Source organism: Sinohyriopsis cumingii, chromosome 4 (assembly GCF_028554795.1).
Source record: "Sinohyriopsis cumingii isolate HCF-2022 chromosome 4, ASM2855479v2, whole genome shotgun sequence".
Lineage (NCBI taxonomy): Eukaryota > Metazoa > Mollusca > Bivalvia > Unionida > Unionidae > Sinohyriopsis > Sinohyriopsis cumingii.
The window spans coordinates 129,170,637-129,192,796 of record NC_142964.1 but is presented as its reverse complement, the minus strand read 5'-3'; the positions used below and the strand labels follow the sequence as shown (position 1 = coordinate 129,192,796).

General features: G+C 39.7%; 1 protein-coding gene across 1 annotated transcript; it reads left to right on the top strand.

The window, feature by feature from the left end:
* The first annotated feature begins 5,458 nt into the window (after window positions 1-5,458).
* On the top strand, window positions 5,459-8,499 carry LOC149802088 (uncharacterized). Its single transcript, XM_089956889.1, has 2 exons — window positions 5,459-5,824; window positions 8,413-8,499. The coding sequence occupies exons 1-2, from the start codon at window positions 5,459-5,461 to the stop codon at window positions 8,497-8,499; spliced, it is 453 nt and encodes a 150-aa protein (XP_089813015.1).
* Window positions 8,500-22,160: the final 13,661 nt, after the last annotated feature.

Genomic DNA, 22,160 nt, shown 5'->3' with positions numbered 1-22,160 from the left:
AGCTGATTCTCCGTACTACCCTGCCCAGGCTTCAAAGCTCCAATGGAGAGGACACTCCAGCGTCGTCGTAAGGCGTCGGCACAACACGGAAAACAGCAGTCTACCGGTTCTAAGGAATAATTCGATTGGCATAGAGCTTGCCAGCAAGGGTTGTTTCTGATGCTGGGAGAGACCGCCATGTTTTAATGGACAGCTACCACCCGCCTCAAACTGGGCAGCCCCAGACAGTAATGTGCTGTCCCGCCATGGCCATCCTGCTTCACTGGGTGTGTGAAGCTTAGAGAACTATCTCGACAAGCGGGCCACACCTCACCGGGCAAGACTCAAAGAAGAAAGAGGAAGACTCCAGCTCTTCGTTTCGCAAGCTGGAACGTTATGACCATGTGTCCTGGACTCAACGCTGGTCTTCAGCAAATCGACGACGGATGGAAGACTTCCGTCATTGACTAGGAACTCTCCAGATTGAACATCGACATTGCCTGCCTTCAGGAGACCCGACTGGCCGACAGCGGCACCATCAAGGAAGCCAACTACACGTTCATATGGCAAGGGAAGCATGGTGTCGGCTTCGCTGTAAAGAACACGCTCGTCGCCTTCATAGAGCCTCCGTCATCAGGCACTGAGAGGATCCTTGCTCTCGGACTGTCAACATCTTCAGGCTCAGGCAACATTTTCAACGTGTACGCCCCAACCCTATTATCCACCCCAAAGGAGAAAGGTCAGTTCTACGAGACTCTGGATTAAGCAATGCCCAGAGTCCCCAGCACCGTGGGCCCCTACCTATTTGGAGACTTCAATACTAGAGTGGGAACTGACTACGAGGCCTGTCCCACCTGTCTCGGCTGTCAAGGTAGGGGCAAGATCAACGAGAACGGTCAACGCCTGCTGAAGATGTGCTGATCTCACATTCTTTGTTTGACCAACACCTTCTTCAAATGCAAGGATATCCACCATGTATCATAGAGACACCCACGCTCCCATCACTGGCACCAGCTAGACCTCGTCATTACCAGGCGTGTGGAACTGGCCAGTGTCCTAATCACCCGCAGCTACCACAGTGCGATGTGACACGGACCACTCCCTCGCGGCCAGCAAGGGGTGAATAATACCCAAGAATCTGCACCACACCAAAAAGAAGGGTCGCCCACACATCAACACCTGCTGTGCAAGCATCCCAGAGAAACAAAGAGCAGTTCATCAACAAGCTGCAGGAGGCTCTCACCAAAGAGACACCATCGACTCCAAGTTGTCCCACCTCCGAGACGCTGTGTACAATTCAGCCATTACTACCTACGAGAAGAAGGCGCACAAAAACACCGACTGGTATGAGGCCACCTGGGAGGAGATTGAGCCCGTGACTGAGGCGAAGAGGAAAGCCCTCCTGGCTTACAAGGCTGCGCCCTACCCTAGTACACTACAAGCCCTCATGACTGCCAGGAACAACGCCCAGCAAACCGACCGCCTCTGCATCAATACCTACTGGCTGAACCTCTGCACCAGTGTACAGATCGCTGATGACACCGGGGATACAAGAGTCATGTACGAGGGTATCAAGAAGGCGACAGGCCTCCCACCTCCAAGACCGCCCCCTTCAAGTCCATGTCTGACGAAGTCATCACAAACCATGGGAAACAGCTGAGCACTATATTGAACTGTATGCAACCCAAAACATCGTCATCGACACCGCCCTGGACGCCATCCCAGGCCTGCCAGTCATGGAGGAACTAGACACAACTCTCACCCAAGAAGAGCTCAGAAAAGTCAACGACTGCCTCGCTTGTGGGAAGGCCCCTGGGAGAGACGGCATCCCACCTGACATCCTCAACAACGGGAAACCAGCACTGCTCCGTCCCCTGCACGAACTTATCTGCCTCTGCTGTTCACAGGGACACGTCTCCCAGGACATGCCAGACGCCAGCATCGTCACTTTATACAAGAACAAAGGAGACCGTAACGACTGCAACAACTACTGGGGCATCGCCCTCCTCAGCATCGTCGGAAAGGATTTCGCCAGTGTCGCCCTGGCACGTTTGCAAACCCTAGCCTCCCGCGTCTACCCAGTGTCCCAGTGTGGCTTCCAAGCCGGCCGGTCAACGAAAGACATGATCTTCTCACTATGCCAGCTGCAGGAGAAGTGTTGTGAGCACCAGATGCCCCTCTACATCGCCTTCATAGACCTGACGAAGGCGTTTGAACTGGTCGACCGGAGCAGACTCTTCAGGCTCCTGACGAAGATAGACCGCCTCCCCCAACCCACGACTGCTCGATTTTGTTGTTGTTGAGTTTAATTATAGTGGCGTGCGCACAATTGTGCATGTGCCACTTTTTTTCTGACTGCACCACAGCCTGTTAGTTGTTCCTGGGAAAGGGAATGGTGCCACCTCCCCCAGGCTTTTATGGGTTCAAGGAACCCTGATAGTTTGGCCTCAATCTGTGGGTCCATAAAGGTCCCTTACAGTTGAATGGTTGGCTGTCATTAGTGGGAGGGAGAGCTCGGGAACGGTCCTGGTTGCTTTTCACATCGCTGGTTCTTGTTGCATTTGCTTGTTTTTGTTCTTGTTTTTTTTTCAAATGTTCTAAAAAAGGGGGTGGGGGTGGGTTCTATGCTGTTTATAGAGGTTGTTAGTACAAATCACGTATGAAGAGAGATTTTCAAGGTTATTATGGTATTACTAGTCGAGGTGTTTAGTGTGTGCTTTCTACGTTATGTTATTTATAAGATTTTAGATATTGCCTCTTTAAGTTATTTATTTATTAATGTTTTTAGAGATTGAATGTTATTTATACTTTATTTAGCAAGAGACCGGAGTCCTAGCCGATTACACGGTTCGTTAAGGACATTTAGGACCGGAATCCTAGCTGATTACTCGGTTCGTTAAGGACATCTAGGACATCCGATTTTGCGGTTTCCTTAGTTTTTGATAGGTGCTTCGTAAGTGAATTATTTATTAATATTTTTATAAAATTGAATGATATGTTATGGGTTTTTATGTGGTGGCTTCTAAATTTATTTAGCTAGTTACTGGGTCTTTTGGTTTTGTGGGGATAGTAATTATATTTTGTTCCTAAGTCCTGCTGAGTCTATGAATTTATTTATATTTTTATATGCTGATTGTTTATTTTTATTAGAGTCCATAAGTAACTCTGGATATGTGTGTGGTGATCCAATCTCTTTTTGGTTTTTGATAAATATTTTCCTAGCGGGTTGATATTTTGGGCATGTATTGAATACGTGGTGTAGATCTTCGCTGGTGTGGCAGTTGAAGCAGTTAATGGTTGCTGGTTTGGGTCCTATAAACCTTCCAAAACTGCCTGCTAATTTAGTTTTTCCAGTTATTATCCTGTTTATGGTTTTCTATTCTAAATTGGTACCCTTAGCTAGCTGTATGTTCCTATCTACGTTTTTTGGGTTTCATAGTGCTTTTTACCTTTTGTGGAAGAGTTCCAAAAATCTTGCCATTTTTGGTCTATATATGTTTGTGCGAAGGTTAGTGCTTCTGTAGAGCTATAGTTAAGCTTGATTGAGTTTTGATCTCCTAGTTTGGTTTTTGCAACTTTGTCTGCTGTTTCGTTGCCAGAGATTCCAATGTGCGACGGTATCCACATGAGCTCGACTAGTTGATGTGCTGTGGTGGCGATATCGTCGATTAATTGGCATGCTCTGTCGAGGAATTGTTCCCTAGAGTGTGCATTGCGATTTTGGATCGATTTGATAACGCTTAGGGAATCGCTTATAATGACTGCTTTAGGTATTTGGTTGTCTTTGATCCATTGTAGTGATTCAAGTATAGCCCAGAATTCAGTGGTGTAAATGGAGCAATAGTCAGGTAATCTGGATTCCGTTTGTGTATTGAATTCAGGGATGACTATTGCTGCTGCTGTTCTTGGTGGGTTGTTTGTTTTTGATCCATCGGTATATATTTTAACATAGTCCGTGTATTTTTGGTTGATTTCATTTACCAGTACAGGTTTTAGCAAGTTTTCTTGTCCTTCTTTATTGCCTAATTTGGTAGCTTCAGTGTTAATCCTTGGTGGTTTTTGTAACCATGGTGATATGTTCTGGTCTGTATTGTTTGTTACCTGTTTTTTTAGTAGAGATATCTTTTCTCTAAGTTCAAGGATTACTTTGTCACTTGGTGTGGTGGGTATGATTTTGCGTTTGAAGACAACTTTACACTTATTTATAGCTATTTTGGTGGGATGGTTGTCTGGGTGGGTATCTAATGGAATGGAGTATCGGAGGAGCAGTTCTTGCGTACGTAATTTTAAGGGTAGTTCTCCTGTTAGTGTTTGTAGATCTTCTAATGATGTTGAGGGGAGTGTTCTGTGCATAATAGTAAGGCTTTTCTCCGGATAGTGTCAAGTTTTTGTAGTACAGGTTGCTTAGCCGAGTTATATGCTTGGCAACCGTAATCCAGTTTTGATCTAATTAGGGTTTTATATATCGCGAGGAGGGTTTCCTGATTGGATCCCCAGTCAGTCCCTGTGATGTTCCTGAGTAAATTGAGATCTTTGTTACAATTCTGGGTGAGTTGTTCAATGTGCTGTTTCCATGTGAGGTGGTTGTCAAAGAACATTCCTAGGAATTTTACTACTGTGACGTATTTGATTAATTGATTTTGTATATAGAAGTTTGGATAGACTAGGCTGTTATTTCGTTTGGGGGTGAATATGATTGCCACAGTTTTTTCATGAGATATTTTGAAACCCCATTTGTCCGCCCATCTCCCTATGTTGTCTAGGCTATGCTGGATTTCTTTAACTACTGTTTTATTGGCAGAATTTCCATTCCTCCATATGCCACTATCATCTGCAAATTGTGACAAGTTTATTTTTGTGGAGGCTGCATTGAGGTCAAGGTCGTTTATCAGTAGGTTAAATAGCAGGGGACTTATTACACTGCCTTGCGGTGTTCCATTTTCAAGTGAAAATTCTTCCGAATGGGTGTTGCCTATTCTTGTGGTAATTTTCCGGCCTGTGAGGAAATCGCCAATCCAGTTGAACAAGCGTCCAGTTATTCCAAATTGGTTTAATTGGCCATTAGTCCATTTGTCCATACTAGGTCGAACGCTTTTTCTAGGTCTAGAAAAACTGCTCGCTGTCGTCCCGTCGTTCCACGAGATCATGCACATCAGAAGGTGGTTCAACGGTGCTACATCGGAGGCCTTCCCATTCACCAGCGTCATTGCGCCGACGCTCTTTGCCATCCTCTTATACGTGTTTCTCCAATACGCCTTCACGGACTGCAGTGAGGGAATGTAGATCCACACCAGAGCTGACGGCAAACTCTTCAACATCGCCCGTCTCCGTGCTAAGACTAAAGTCACAGAGGTTCTCATCCGTGAATTGCTCTTCGCCGACGATGCAGCCCTGACATCACACATGGAAGATGGACATCAGCAGCTGGTAGCGCTTCTCCCACGCCTGCAGGGAGTTTGGACTGACCATCAGTCTGAAGATGACGCAAGTCATGACGCAGGACTCAGACTCTCCTACCACCATCGTAATCGATGGGTACAACCTGGAAGTTGTTGAGAACTTCACATACCTTGGGTTCACCATCTCCAGCTCGCTCTCCATTGATGCTCAGGTGAACGGCAGGATTGCCAATGCATCAGCAGTTATGGCCAGATTGGACCAGAGGGTCTGGAACAACCCCAACCTCACTGACAAGGCAAAACTGCGTGTCTACCAAGCCTTCGTGCTAAGCACACTCTTCTACAGCAACGAGGCATGGACCACTTACGCGGGCCACGAGATGAAACTCAACAACTTCCACCTGCGTTGCCTGCGGAGCATTCTGCGCGTCCAGTGGCAGGACAAAGTACCAACACAGAGGTTCTGGAACGCGCCAGCATGAACAGCATGTTCTCCATTCTCAGCGAGAGGCGCCTACGCTGGCTCGGCGACGTCAGGAGAATGCACCCAGGCCGCATTTCCAAGGACCTACTATACGGAGAGCTAGCTGAGGGCGCACGACTGACTGGATGGCCACGTCTGCGTTACAAAGATGTCTGCAAGAAGGATATGAAGACGGCCAACATCAACGTCAACGACTGAGAGAGCTGTGCCACGGACCACTCTGCTTGGCGTCTTGTTGTCAGACAGGGCGTTCAGAAAGCCGAGGAAGCGAGAACACAAACATCGCTGAAAGGAGAGCCAGGAGGAAGGCAAAACAACAACAGCCTCAACAAGCATCGACGTTCACCTGCAGCAAGTGCAACAGGGACTGGCGCTGTAGGGTCGGACTCTACAGCCACTCGCGAAGGTGCAGAAAGGACACCAAACTGGAAGCTACACCATCGTCTCTCGAAGACGGACGGATGCCGACGGAATCATTACCATGTGCTTTGAAGCGGTCTTATGTACATAATTTTTATATTTGAAAATATTGACATGCATTTTCATTATGCCTCAGTTCAAATAATATTTGATCGTGCAAGAATCAAAACGATGACAAATCTGTGTTACGATATAATAAATTGGCAGGACACTTTTACAAAGTTTCAATCAGCAATAACCTGGCCTATCTTCAGCGTATTTCTTACCGTCGTGTTTAAAATAAAAAGTGTCACATTAGTATCATATACGTTAGTCTACCGTAATATTAATGCCATCTCACCTCTGTCTGCGTAGGTTCGAGTCTCGGATTCGGCCGATGTGGGTATGTTAGAAAGCTTGCCAGTAGCTTCTCGAGGGTCGGTGGTTCTTTTCGGGGATTTCCCGGGTTCTTCCTCCACCATTGATGCTGGCCGCTATGTATGGCCTATCGTGTACTGAAAAATGGCGTTAAACCCTACAACAACAACAACAACAACGACAAAAGTCTCCCTAATACTTGTATAATACATATCAGGCTATCGTAATATTTATATACTACATATAAGTCTGCCGTAATATTTATATACTATATATCAGTCTGTCGTAATACTTGTATATTACATATCAGTCTGCCGTAATACTTGTATATTACATATCAGGCTGCCGTAATATTCATATACTACATATCAATATGTCGTAATACTTGTATATTACATATCAGGCTGCCGTAATACGTGAATAATACATATCAGACTGTTGTACTATTTATATACTACATATCAGTCTGCCGTAATATTTATATACTACATATCAGTCTGCCGTAATACTTGTATATTACATATCAGTCTGCCGTAAAACTGATATACTACATATCAGTCTGCCGTAATACTTATATATTACATATCAGTCTGCCGTCATATTAGTTTCATATCTATCTGTATGCAGTCATTATAATATCAAGCACATCTGTCTGCAGTCATATTAGTACCCTATCTATCTGTATGCAGTCATATTAGTACCCTACACATGTGTCTGCAGTCATATTAGTACCCTACACATGTGTCTGCAGCCGTAGTTTAGTAAATTACACCTCTGTCTGCAGTCATATTAGTCCCCTACACATCACTCTGCCGTCATATTAATACCCTACACATCACTCTGCTGTCATATTAGTACCCTACACAACACTCTGACGTCATATTAGTAACCTACACATATGTCTGCAGTCATATTAGTACCCTACACATGTGTCTGCAGTCGTAGTTTAGTAAATTACACCTCTGTCTGCAGTCATATTAGTCCCCTACACATCACTCTGCCGTCATATTAATATCCTACACATCACTCTGCTGTCATATTAGTACCCTACACAACACTCTGACGTCATATTAGTACCCTACACATCACTCTGTCGTCATATTAATACCCTACACATCACTCTGCCGTCATATTAATACCCTACACATCACTCTGCTGTCATATTAGTATCCTACACATCACTCTGCCGTAATATTAGTACCCTACCCTTCAGTATGCCGTCATATTAGTACCCTACACAACACTCTGACGTCATATTAGTAACCTACACATATGTCTGCAGTCATATTAGTACCCTACACATGTGTCTGCAGTCGTAGTTTAGTAAATTACACCTCTGTCTGCAGTCATATTAGTCCCCTACACATCACTCTGCCGTCATATTAATACCCTACACATCACTCTGCTGTCATATTAGTACCCTACACAACACTCTGACGTCATATTAGTACCCTACACATCACTCTGTCGTCATATTAATACCCTACACATCACTCTGCCGTCATATTAATACCCTACACATCACTCTGCTGTCATATTAGTATCCTACACATCACTCTGCCGTAATATTAGTACCCTACCCTTCAGTATGCCGTCATATTAGGACCCTACATATCAGTCTGCCGTCATATTAGTACTCAACCCATCAGTCTGCCGTCATATTAATATTTATTCTACTCATCAGTCTGGCGTCATATTAGTACCCTACGCATTAGTTTCCTGTCATATTAGTACCTTACACATCAGTATGACGTTCTGTTATATTTCTTTCAGATCAGGCCACGTCTTTCTTTGACTTGTCACACACGCCAATCCGAACTTATAGGATTATGGGGTGGGGGTTTGCCTTTTGTAGACTGACTTGAGGTATCACGGTACCAATTGTTTCTCCATATACCTCAATGCTAATGTTCTGTGAAATAAGTATACTTTCTGTCCTACTTGGGCATGCATGTCACACACTGCCATATAGAACAATGCTAGATTGTCAATTTGACAATGACATAACCAGGTACTCCATTGCATTTAAGAGAGATAACTCTACTGGAACTAGACAGTGGTTAGAGTTATCTAGTCACAACAAGCACATTTTCAGCCATGTGTACCATATTTTAAAAAAATCATAAAAAATACAAAATATGATCTAGATAGAAATTAACACAAACTCACATGTTGCCAAGAGGCTCAACATTTTTTTTAAAGCCAAACAGAAAGTACAACTCTTACATAATGCACCAATCACAGCTAGAGTTGTTCTTTAATTCTGAATACAATGTTCCATACACCTTAAGCTCCGCCCACCTGGACTTGCGCAATTGGTACCGTTATACCTATAGCAAACCTTAATTTTTCCAATAATCTGTGAAATAGTTCGGGACTGTATAAGTAACAAATATACTTAGTCTCACTTGTGAAAAACAATTTGATGAGGTACTAGCCTATGTCTTATATGAATGTGTATAGAAATGTCATTGAGCTGTTTGAACTATTGTTTTCATACTTTTACTTCACCATCAAAATCATCTTTTGAAATAAAATGAATTCTTTCAACTATGAGTTGTATCTTATTCATATCAGCACTTATTGAACTTCACATAGGTGATATGGGATAAATCACATTATGTCATATTATGTAATAACTAGGTCAAAGGTCAATGTACCAAATAGTATGTACCTGTCCTACTTCAAAATGTACAATTCACCTAAAAGAAAGGAATTTATATTTGTTTGGTAGGTGCAGAACTTAACATCAGAGACCGGTGGACATGACCCAATCTTATTATAAAGTATAAGCTTTGACCACTTTACACTATCTGCAGATACAAGAGGTCACTAACCACCAGTCCTCACACAAAGGTCCACCTACCCATCCTCATTGTAACACAAATAGTAAGCTTTCCTCCTTTTGTAATGTGAATAAAATTGTTTCAATAAGCCAATCAGTCACCAGATATAGTAAATCACAGCTTATAAGTGGTTATGTTGGATTGGGGGGTGAAATTAGGGGAATAAAATACAGAAAAATGCCAAATATAAACACTAAGTATAGCACATCAAATGGAGTTAAAAACAGGAGGAATGTGTTTATCTAAAAGGGAGAGGTAGCTTATGATAAAGGAATTAAAGGAGGCAAAATCAGCAATGCGAGAAATGAGAAGTGAAAGTTTGATGACCTTACCTTGGACAAATATATGGGGCAGGGCCCAACAGGTCCAAGGACAGCCCAAAGGCAACTGTGCTATAACATCCCTTACAGGTACCCAAATTTCAAGTGAAGTTGTGTTCATTTCCATCTAATATAAAAGGGTGAATAATTTAGATAATATAGATACATATAAAGTATATTTCTTCTACATAAGAATTTAATAATAATTGGCATAAGATAGAGATAAACTTATCTCAGATCCAAGCAGAACATACCTTATCAGTTTTTAAACTTGTAAACTTTACTGTGAGAAATTATTAAATTGCTTCTACTTACATTTGCATCAAGATTGAGGGCTAATATAATACTTCACAAATCTTCTCTTTATTTTCATAACCAGTCACTGAAAATGTGAGATTTTATTTCCTTGAAATGTTATGACTGGTGTAAGGGAGATAACTGAATGATATACATAAGGTGTGGTAACCTCTAATACAGTATCCATGTAATATAGATGAGTTCATCAACAACCTGTATTAACTTCATTGCAATTAAATTATCTCAAAATACATTACTGATAAAGTGAGAACCTAACATTTAGACTCCTATATTTAGTGGAGACCTCAAGAGTCATGTAATTTTAATTTCTAAGATGACGCAGCTCTTTCATATCACATAGTTCATATTTTCTACAATGCCGGCATGTAGAGTGCAGCCTTCCATAACCAATTTGGATTCTTGCGATGGGATGCAAAGTTTCAAGAACAGTGTGGATTTGAATGGAATGAATACGCACTGTGTGACTAAAATGGTTATCATTCTGTAATGTTGGACCAAACATGGAAATTCCACAAGAGCAGCTTGACAGAAAGAAATAGGATTAATTGAAAGTCAATAGTAGATTATAATTGGGCTTATACAAGTGCCAATGGGAAATGATGACTTAAGGAAACTGTTCTTGTTTGTTGGTATTCACTGCTACTTCAACAAAAGGGAATGCAAGAGAACTGAACTAACTACATGAACAATTTCAAAGCAGGAAAGTGTAAAAAAAAAAAAGGACAATTAGAGCAGGACGATTCAAATCAAAGTGTGAAGGAATACCATATCCTTAATAAATTACCTAAAAATTACTCATGCCAGAACATCCCACATGGTACAAGTGATCTCTCTACAACTGTACTTAGAGTGTTCTCTATCCTGGTTTATGGCATGCCTTACAAGAACAAGATAGCTGTTTTTGTACACATGATTTTTCATCTTTTGCAGGTAAAATAGCCAATATTTGGCCAAAATCAACTATATTATGTTTCCATAACTTATTTTGTTGCATGCATTCCAATCTAGGAGGTAACAGCACATACATAAAGGCATCAGGTAACACAAGTCTATATCTATCATAGCTATAGTTATCAAAAGTCCCCATCCAAAGCCAACCTGTGCTATTTTCTGAAGATTTCATACATTTTATTCTTAAAGAACTTTCAATATTTGACCAAAACTGTTCAGCACACATTTGTTTTCCTACATCAAACTAGTATAGTTCATAAATGCCGCCCACATGTATGCGTTTCTATGGATACACTGTGAAGCTATTCTTTCCTTTAGGTATCACGGTACCAATTGTTTCTCCATATACCTCAATGCTAATGTTCTGTGAAATAAGTATACTTTCTGTCCTACTTGGGCATGCATGTCACACACTGCCATATAGAACAATGCTAGATTGTCAATTTGACAATGACATAACCAGGTACTCCATTGCATTTAAGAGAGATAACTCTACTGGAACTAGACAGTGGTTAGAGTTATCTAGTCACAACAAGCACATTTTCAGCCATGTGTACCATATTTTAAAAAAATCATAAAAAATACAAAATATGATCTAGATAGAAATTAACACAAACTCACATGTTGCCAAGAGGCTCAACATTTTTTTTAAGCCAAACAGAAAGTACAACTCTTACATAATGCACCAATCACAGCTAGAGTTGTTCTTTAATTCTGAATACAATGTTCCATACACCTTAAGCTCCGCCCACCTGGACTTGCGCAATTGGTACCGTTATACCTTGACTTATAAACGAGTATATACGTCATATACCGATATTACTGTATCTTTCATGTGTCCTGCTGTGCTGCCTGTACATCTTGTACCCTGTACCTATCTTAAAATTGCCTTTGGACTGCAAGAAAAATCTATTACGAAAAACTGACGAATGATAAAACTGCATTTGAACGACGGTACTAGTCCGTCTGTTTATAGGCAACCTTTGTTTGACAGACAGGTATACCCACGTGACTTCAACTGGTAAGAGTTCTATTTCCTAATTATACCTTAGAGCAATGATGCGAGGCATGTCTGTGTTAGACATTAAATGTATTGCCTGTTTATATCCAGTATGTGTCGCCTCATCAAACATGCAGTTATCTAAGCTTTGTTCCAGTCCATCTATTCTCTTCTTACTTTGTATGATCTCGAGCAAAGAATGTGAGTCCGAGGTCAGTCACTGGGAACCATAAATATGTTCTGCTCTATAGATCTGAGGAACGTTGGATGTATTCATTATCATCGATTGCCCGAAGGATGCTTTGGATAGTGCGAAAAATCTTGTTGAAATTCATTATAACAAGACGAGAAAGGGTCGGGTCAGGTATTAGACAGCCGAGAGTTAAGACAATACTAATGAAAGGAAAGAAACAAAAACAAATGTGTGGCATGTTTATATAAATATTTAGATTGACGGCAATGATCCATTTAGATGTCACTGAGAAAAGGTAAATTACATTTCTTTCTGGCCTTTGAACTTCTAAGCACCCTGCTGCATATTTATAGAAATGGGTTATCAATACGATAGATTAACGAAACATATTTCGGACAGACGAAGTAAACTTTTCGACCCGTAGTAAACTATTATATGATATTGCGAGTTTTCTGACATTAATAAGAAGAGTTTGTACACGAAGTCGGATAATGACATGTGCAATGGAGTAAGAATGTAAACCCAAAATACTTAGCTGTAATGTCGGTGGAGGGCAAATGAATATGTGTAATATTATACTTCCATCTATGCCAAGCACACTACGTGCAGTTCGGTAAATTAGTAGTATGGAGAGAGAGAGAGAGAGAGAGAGAGAGAGAGAGAGAGAGAGAGAGAGAACAGTCTTAAGTAATTATATATGCTAGCCAATTATTCCATTGTATGGGTTCTAACAATAAGCAATTTAGATCTTACTTTTCTACGTCCAAGTCGACGAAAGTTGATACGAACTTAGACAGTCAAAAACGGGCTATTTCAGGGATGGAGCTAGACATGTATTATAGTATCGTAAATCGGGGCGTAAAGACGTAGTCGATGGATCTGTGCTATAGAACCTATGAAGTTTAACCATTTAACTGTAACTCACCCACCCACGCACCCATCACCCAAAAGAAACTTAATATAGGAAACGTTCGGGTTGTTTCGTGTACATTGGGGGAGGGGGGTGGCAAGTGGCCTGCTCCGCCCCTGATGTTAGTTCATAACAGTGTTCAAATCAATTAGCCGCATTGCAGAGTGTACGTGATGGCTCAATGTAACCCTTCTTTTCCAAATGGGTTCTTGTATTATCTTTCTGTCAATCAAACTTTTTTGGGAGGGAGAAGGTGATCATTAAAAATCATTTATTATTATTATTATTATTATTATTATTATTATTATTGCGGACTTGCTATTGTACTCAGAATTGCTCTATTAAATTCTACCAATTAAAAGAAACGTGCCCATGATTGGCTCAATAAAGTGGCCAATGAAAGCCAGTCACGTGTTTTCCACGCCTCCACAAATGTTCACATGAAAGAATTTATTAGTTAGTTATGAGAGTAAATGGTTTGCTCAACACACACACACACACACACACATATATATATATATATATATATATATATATATATATATATATATATATATATATATATATATATATATATATATATATATATATATATATATAATGCAGAATCAATTTGTATTATATATCATAGAGGCAATATCATATTGAGTCACATTTCATTATATATCATAGAGAAAGTTTTCATTATATATCATGCATAATCAATTTTCATTTTTCATCATAGAGAATAAATTTTCATTATATATCAAAGAGTCAAATTTCATTATGTATCAAACAGTCAAATTTCATTGTATATCACTGAGGCAATTTTCATTATGTATCATACAAATTAAAATTTTATTATAGATCATACAGAGGCAATTTTCATTACACATCAAAGAGGCAATTTTTATTATGTATCACAGAGTCAAATTTCATTATACATCATAGAGGCAAGTTTTATTAAATATCATACATAGTCAATTTCCATTATATATCATAGAGGCAATCTTTATTACATATCATACTGTGGCAATTTTCATTATACTTACAGCTGCATGAAGAAAGAAAGGACCAGACTGTTTTGTGTATATTAAAACGTGCTGCTGAGAAAAAAATGGCAAAAAGTTCTTGTAGGCACAACACTTTTAAGCGGGCTCAGCCCAAACAGTTTTTGAGCGTCTGTTTCTGACACACCACAAAAAAAGAGCAGGATACCAGAAACGATAAGCACGTACAGTAAATAACCAGCACATTAAGAATATAAACAGGGAACGCCTTACTAACATGTGTCTAAGAAAAGTTTGGTGCACAAGTCTTTTACACAGGAACATAACTCTGTTGCACGTAGAACCAAGGCATGTAGATATTACAGAGGTTTGCTAACCGTCGTCATGTCACGAAGGTCTGTAAAGGTGTTCTAATATACCTAAAGACATGGCACAATAAGCGCAACTATAAAAGTAGTAAAGAAGTGAATCAACGTTAAAACACACTATCTTGAACATACTGTGCAACAAGAAATGCACGGAGCTCCTATCTCCATTTTCTAAATTCTATGTTAGGACTATTATGTATATTTAACTTGTATTGTGTGTTGGCTTCATTTCATGGTTATATTTTATATGCAAATTTAATTTGTATTGTGTGATTGATCTTTATCCATAATTGACGGTAGGAGTTTAGCCGCCTACATGATTAATGTCACATATGATAAACACATTTGCTGAGTTTGAGTTCTGGATACAGCCTTGATTCTGACTTAAGAATGTTCAAGAAGCAGATTTTGTTTATAGTTTGATGGAAATTTCCATTAAGAAGACAGAGTAGTAGGGATCTATGTAAGATTGTTTATAACTTAGAATTTTCTGTAAATGAACTTTGACCCTCGTCCTGGTTCTCACAGTGTGTCATAAGTTTTTATATTTAAGGTTGATTATGTGGGAATTACTCATTCCTACCTTAAAGTCAGAAGTGGAATTAGTCTTATTGTTGTGCTCAGCTTTTATTTGAGACAATTTATTTATTTAAATTATTCACTAAAATTACAAAGTGATCATAAATACTTCATGGACTATATCATCATGTTGATATTATTGTGAATTCATTCAAGGACATTTTGTATTTAATCAAGACTGTTAACGCATCGCCACATTTCAGCCTATTAGGTACATCAGCACATTCAAAACTGAAATTCATTCGAGTCACCACTGGAATTGATTTGGATCTCTGTACAATTGGACTAGTGACGGAACTTTAGGACTATTTAGGATTTAATTCACAATACTGTAAGTTCTATTCAAATTGTCACTTTCTATTTTAGGGAAAGAAATTATTTGTTGAATTATATATATATATATATATATATATATATATATATATATATATATATATATATATATATATATATATATATATATATATATATATAAACAATTTCTTTTGCGCTCTTTTCTGCTACTTAGTTTACGACAATATAGTTATAACAGGGTAGATTAATTTATAACTCAAAACTAATTTGATTCCTTTAGTACCCGTACCCTAGACAAAATAGAGGGATAAACACATCTAACAATAAATATGCAAATGGAAAAGCACCCCACACCAAAGAGGACACCTTCGCTGAATAACAGACATTAAGAACAATGATCCCAAGAAAAGAATAGTAGTGTCCACCACGCAATAAGGACCTAGAGTCCGACAGTGAAACGTAGCACAGAGAACAAAGTTTGTGTTTGATTCTGGATCGAATGGATAGCCAGTATAGGGTACAGAGCAGCGGGGAGGTGTGCTCTGATCGTGGTACTCTAAGTATGATCCGAGCAGCTGTGTTTTGAACCTTTTGAAGTTTCTGGAGCAGATATTGAGATGAACCAGACAGAACTGAGTTAGTCTTGAAAGTACTAATGAACACACAAGTGTTTTAGTGGCATCAGCTGAAAGATATTTGCGAACTGAGCTGATGCGTCTCAGCTCAAGATATGCAGCCTTGCATATGTTCATGACATGTTGGTGCAATGTGAGAGTACTGTCCAGAGTAACACCTAGGTTTCGTACTGATTGTGTGAATTTAATGTTGGCGTTGCTGATATTTATTGTTTGAGGTAAAGGATGTGAATGAGAAAGTCTTTGTGTTGTGATCAGAATGGCCTCAGTTTTATCATCATTCATCTGCAGCTTGTTACATGTCATCCATGATTTCACATCCGAAATGCACCTCTCTACACCTTGGATGGTAGCATCAACTTCAGTTGGGTGGCTAGATTTGTATATTTGGGTGTCTTCAGCGTACAACTGGTGAGACACTCGGTGATGATCTATGACACTTGAGAGCGACTGAGTGTACAGAATGAAGAGAACAGGTCCAAGAACAGACCCTGTGGAACACCACAACATAGATCAACTGGGCTGGAGTGTATTCCATTTGCAGATACAATTTGTGTCCTGTTGACCAAATAGGACTTGAACCACAGTAAGGCTGTATCATGAATGTCAAATACATGCTGGAGACGGTGAAGTAATATATCATGGTCTATTGTGTCAAATGCTGCAGACAAATCAAGGAGGGTGAGAACTGTACTCTTTCCGCTATCCAACGCAGAGAGAATGTCATTAACTACTTTATGAAGAGTAGTTTCAGTACTGTGGCAAGGGCGATATGCAGATTGTACATTGCTAAAAAGACTGTTTGAATTTAGATGAGATACAAGCTGGGATAGAACAACCTTTTCTAAGATTTATTATATGAATGGGAGATTAGAAACTGGGCGGTAGTTCTTTAACTCGTAATGGTCTAGTGTTGGTTTATTCAACAGAGGCTTTACAATAGCAGTTTTGAAAAATGATGGGAATTCCCCGGATGAGAGAGAGGTATTAATAACATCAGTTAGTGAAGGCAATACTGGATCTAAGCACTCAAGCAGCAGTGATGTTGGAATTGGATCAAGTTCAAATGACTTTGTTGCACTCTTCATCACGACTGTACGTACGAAATCCATAGTGACAGGTTCAAATGCTGCTAATGGTTGCCGCTCAAATTCTGTATCCCAACTGTATGATGACGACGAGTCAATTGAAATTATGGTGTCAAGCTTATCTCTGATGGTTTGTACTTTGTCACGGAAGAAATTTGCAAACATGTCCGGAAGAACGACTGGAGAGAAGGTAGTTGGAAGTGGTGTAGATTTGTTCCTTGACATTAGCTTGTTAGTAATTTCGAAGAGCTCTTTGCAGCTGGAACTTTCCATGATCTTAGTAATGTAGTGGGCTGATTTCGCTGCATGGACTATATTTGTGACATTCTTCTTAGCGACTTCATAGATTTGCTTATGAATAGTGAGTCTGGTGGAAAGCCAGAGCCTCTCAGCTTTACGGCGGTCTCTTTTAGCAGTGCGAAGCTGGTCCCTAACACTGCTATACCATGGAGAACACTTTTGAATTGATACTCTGCAGAATGGTAATGGTATAGTAATATAGGGCAAGGAAACTCACTTACAGAAAATATTATGCTTAAAAAAGAGGGAATAAGAGCACCAAAAATCCACAAAAATCCACACAAATCCACACAACATTTACATCTAAATAAATAGAATGGTTGAGGATTGAACCCAACAAGGTGCATCATCAAGCTTAAAACAAATGACTAACCCTTATCACAATTCTGTTTTCAGATTTTTTTTGGAGCAAAATAGTCAATATACAAAGAAACTGGGGTATGACAGGGAACACAAATATAAAAGCCTTTGTGAAAGAGGGGATCTGAAAAATCTATAGAGACAACAAAGATGAAAAGCAACAAAAATAACCTACATGATTGCATACCTGAAAGGAGTGAAAGGAGGAGAGGGAGAAGTACGAGAGAAGTGATCGACCGCTTGTAAGTACATATTCAAATTAAAACAAATTAAAAAAAATACCAACAAATGTCAAAATGTTGTTTAAGTTTTTTATTTTAATCTTTCTTGGAGGGGGCAGAGTGAGGTGAAAGGGAACACAATATACTTGTAAACATTGAGAGAGACAATGAATAATTTTAAAATTACAATTTCGGCAGATGTGAAAGTTGGCGGCGTGATCTCTAATATTTACAGACACTGACCATCTAAGTCGATGAACTGGCATCTTGTTGCTTGTATCTCATCACCGAAAGACGGACCCAGGTGGCCAAGTGGTCGGATCATTGACATCTTATGCTCTCACCTCTGTCTTCATGGATTCGAGTCTCGGCTCGGCCAGCGTGGATAAGGAGAAATCTTCCCAGTAGCTTCATGTGGGTTGTTGGTTCATCCCGGGAGTTTTCCCGGGTTCTCTTTCCATCAAATATACTGGCAATCATGGCCTATCATGTGTAAAAAGATGGCGTTAAACCCACAACATCAAACCAGCCGTAGAAAGGTCCTGCATTTCGGTATGTATATACCTCCAACACTACAATAAAAATATTCGGACGTCTTTTATTTTGCAAAGAAGTTCTTTGAAAGTCATACGATTTTCACCGAATGAAAAGAACACTTTTTTAGTGATGAAATTTATATTCATGTGCAAGGCAGAAATAATAGGTGACAACGATAAACTTAGCAAGATAAATGGAATATGAGAGAGAGAGAGAGAGAGAGAGAGAGAGAGAATCAATGATATTCCTTCTCTTATTGACACGATTGAAATTCAAGAACAAATTCGTCCTCAAGATCTTGTTGATTTTATTGTCGTTCCCCTAAAAGACGTCTGATCTGATTTATTGGTGTAAGCAACATCTGTAACATTCTCATATTACTCTCTTGAATTATTCCTTCTTGATCCCATGTCATCATTAGGTGGTCACAGTCAATTCAATGAACCGTTCTTTGCCTCGTGTCATCATTAGGTGGTCACAGTCAATTCTATGAACCGTTCTTTGCCTCGTGTCATCATTAGGTGGTCACAGCCAATTCTATGAACCGTTCTTTGCCTCGTGTCAACATTAGGTGGTCACATTCAATTCAATGAACCGTTCTTTGCCTCATGTCATCATTAGGTGGTCACAGTCAATTCTATGAACCGTTCTTGACCCCATGTCATCATTAGGTGGTCACAGTCAATTCTATGAACCGTTCTTTGCCTCGTGTCATCATTAGGTGGTCACAGTCAGTTCTATGAACCGTTCTTGACCCCATGTCATCATTAGGTGGTCACAGTCAGTTCTATGAACCGTTCTTTGCCTCGTGTCATCATTAGGTGGTCACAGTCAATTCAATGAACCGTTCTTTGCCTCCTGTCAACATTAGGTGGTCACATTCAATTCAATGAACCGTTCTTTGCCTCATGTCATCATTAGGTGGTCACAGTCAATTCTATGAACCGTTCTTGACCCCATGTCATCATTAGGTGGTCACAGTCAATTCTATGAACCGTTCTTTGCCTCGTGTCATCATTAGGTGGTCACAGCCAATTCTATGAACCGTTCTTTGCCTCCTGTCAACATTAGGTGGTCACATTCAATTCAATGAACCGTTCTTTGCCTCGTGTCATCATTAGGTGGTCACAGTCAATTCTATGAACCGTTCTTGACCCCATGTCATCATTAGGTGGTCACAGTCAATTCATTGAACCGTTCTTTGCCTCATGTCATCATTAGGTGGTCACAGCCAATTCTATGAACCGTTCTTTGCCTCGTGTCATCATTAGGTGGTCACAGCCAATTCTATGAACCGTTCTTTGCCTCGTGTCATCATTAGGTGGTCACAGTCAATTCATTGAACCGTTCTTTGACTCATGTCATCATTAGGTGGTCACACCAATTAAATGAACCATTCTTTGCCCCGTGTTATAATTAGGTGGTCACAGTCAATGCAATGAACTGTTCTTTGCCTCGTGTCATTATTAGGTGGTCACAGTCTGTTCAATGAACCGTTCTTTGACTCATATCATCTTTAGGTGGTCAAATTCAATTCACTGAACTGTTCTTTGACTCGTATCATCATGATGTGGTCACAGTCAATGCAGTGAACTGTTCTTTGACTCGTAACATCATTAGGTGGTCACAGTCAATTCAATGAACCGTTCTTTGACTCATATCATCATTAGGTGGTCACAGTCAATTCAATGAACCGTTCTTTGACTTATGTCATCATTAGGTGGTCACACCAATTAAATGAACCATTCTTTGCCCCGTGTTATAATTAGGTGGTCACAGTCAATGCAATGAACTGTTCTTTGCCTCGTGTCATTATTAGGTGGTCACAGTCTGTTCAATGAACCGTTCTTTGACTCATATCATCTTTAGGTGGTCAAATTCAATTCACTGAACTGTTCTTTGACTCGTATCATCATGATGTGGTCACAGTCAATGCAGTGAACTGTTCTTTGACTCGTAACATCATTAGGTGGTCACAGTCAATTCAATGAACCGTTCTTTGACTCATATCATCATTAGGTGGTCACAGTCAATTCAATGAACCGTTCTTTGACTCATATCATCATTATGTGGTGGTCACAGTCAATTCAATGAATCGTTCTTTGACTCATATCATCATTAGGTGGTCACAGTCAATTCAGTGAACCTTTCTTTGACTCATGTCATCATTAGGTGGTCACAGTCAGTTCAATGAACCGTTCTTTGCCTCATGTCATCATTAGGTGGTCACAATCAATTCAATGAACTGTTCTTTGCCTCATGTCATCGTTAGGTGGTCACAGCCAATTAAATGAACCATTCTTTGCCCCATGTTATCATTAGGTGGTCACAGTCAATTCTATGAACCGTTCTTTAACTCATATCATCTTTAGGTGGTCAAATTCAATTCAATGAACTGTTCTTTGACTCGTATCATCATTATGTGGTCACAGTCAATGCAATGAACTGTTCTTTGACTCGTATCATCATTAGGTGGTCACAGTCAATTCAATGAACCGTTCTTTGACTCATGTCATCATTAGGTGATCACAGTCAATTCTTCAGTGAACCTTTCTTTGACTCATGTCATCATTAGGTGGTCACAGTCAATTCAATGAACCGTTCTTTGACTCCTATCATCATTAGGTGGTCACAATCAATTCAATGAACTGTTCTTTGCCTACGTCATCATTAGGTGGTCACAGTCAATTCATTGAACCGTTCTTTGACTCATAGCATCATTAGGTCGTCATGGTGAATTCAATAAACCGTTCTTGACTTCAGGCCGTCGGTACTAGACACGGCCATCATTAGCCGGCAGTGGTCTCTTCAGTGAACCATTCTTTACTTCACGTAATAACAAGCTGGTCATAGTAATGATTTAGTACACATGCTGGTCATAGTAATGATTTAGTACACGTGCTGTTCACCAAATCATTCTTATAATGACACAGCACTATATATTCTTTTTCTAAATGATCGAATTATTCTTATTTTTAGAATTGCAATAATTTTCTTCAGTTAACTGCAATAACATATAACAATTCTGATTATGTGTTGACACAATAGTTTCAGCCACCTTTGATTTTGACTTAGACACGATTTTATATATATATATATATATATATATATATATATATATATATATATATATATATATATATATATATATATATATATACACGCAATTGACATCATCGGAAAGTTTCGGTGCCTCCGAAGATTCCGATAGTTGAAATGTTAAGGCTCTGTATTGTAACAGGAAATTTGTGTAAAGTATTATTCCTCTCGGTTTTCTTCATGAATGCATGCTGTAGCAAAAGAAGTTGGCACTAATAATTACAATCAAGATAGGCCGTCTGTCCACCTCGTCTGCCCTGTCAGGTTCATCATTGCGGATCCCAAACCTTGTTAACTTTTGCAGCGTAACTAAGCAGGGTGTGTTACTGGGCTTCAAGGCGTGATGAATAATTGGATAAATACCGTAAATCCATTTCAACCCTATGTAGCCGATCTGCTGACGAACTTTATGCACGGAACAACTGCACCAGGCATGCACTGATATCAATAATACACAGCTTGCATCATTTCACACAAAATCAAATTTCATCGATTTTTCTTTTCATGTTATGT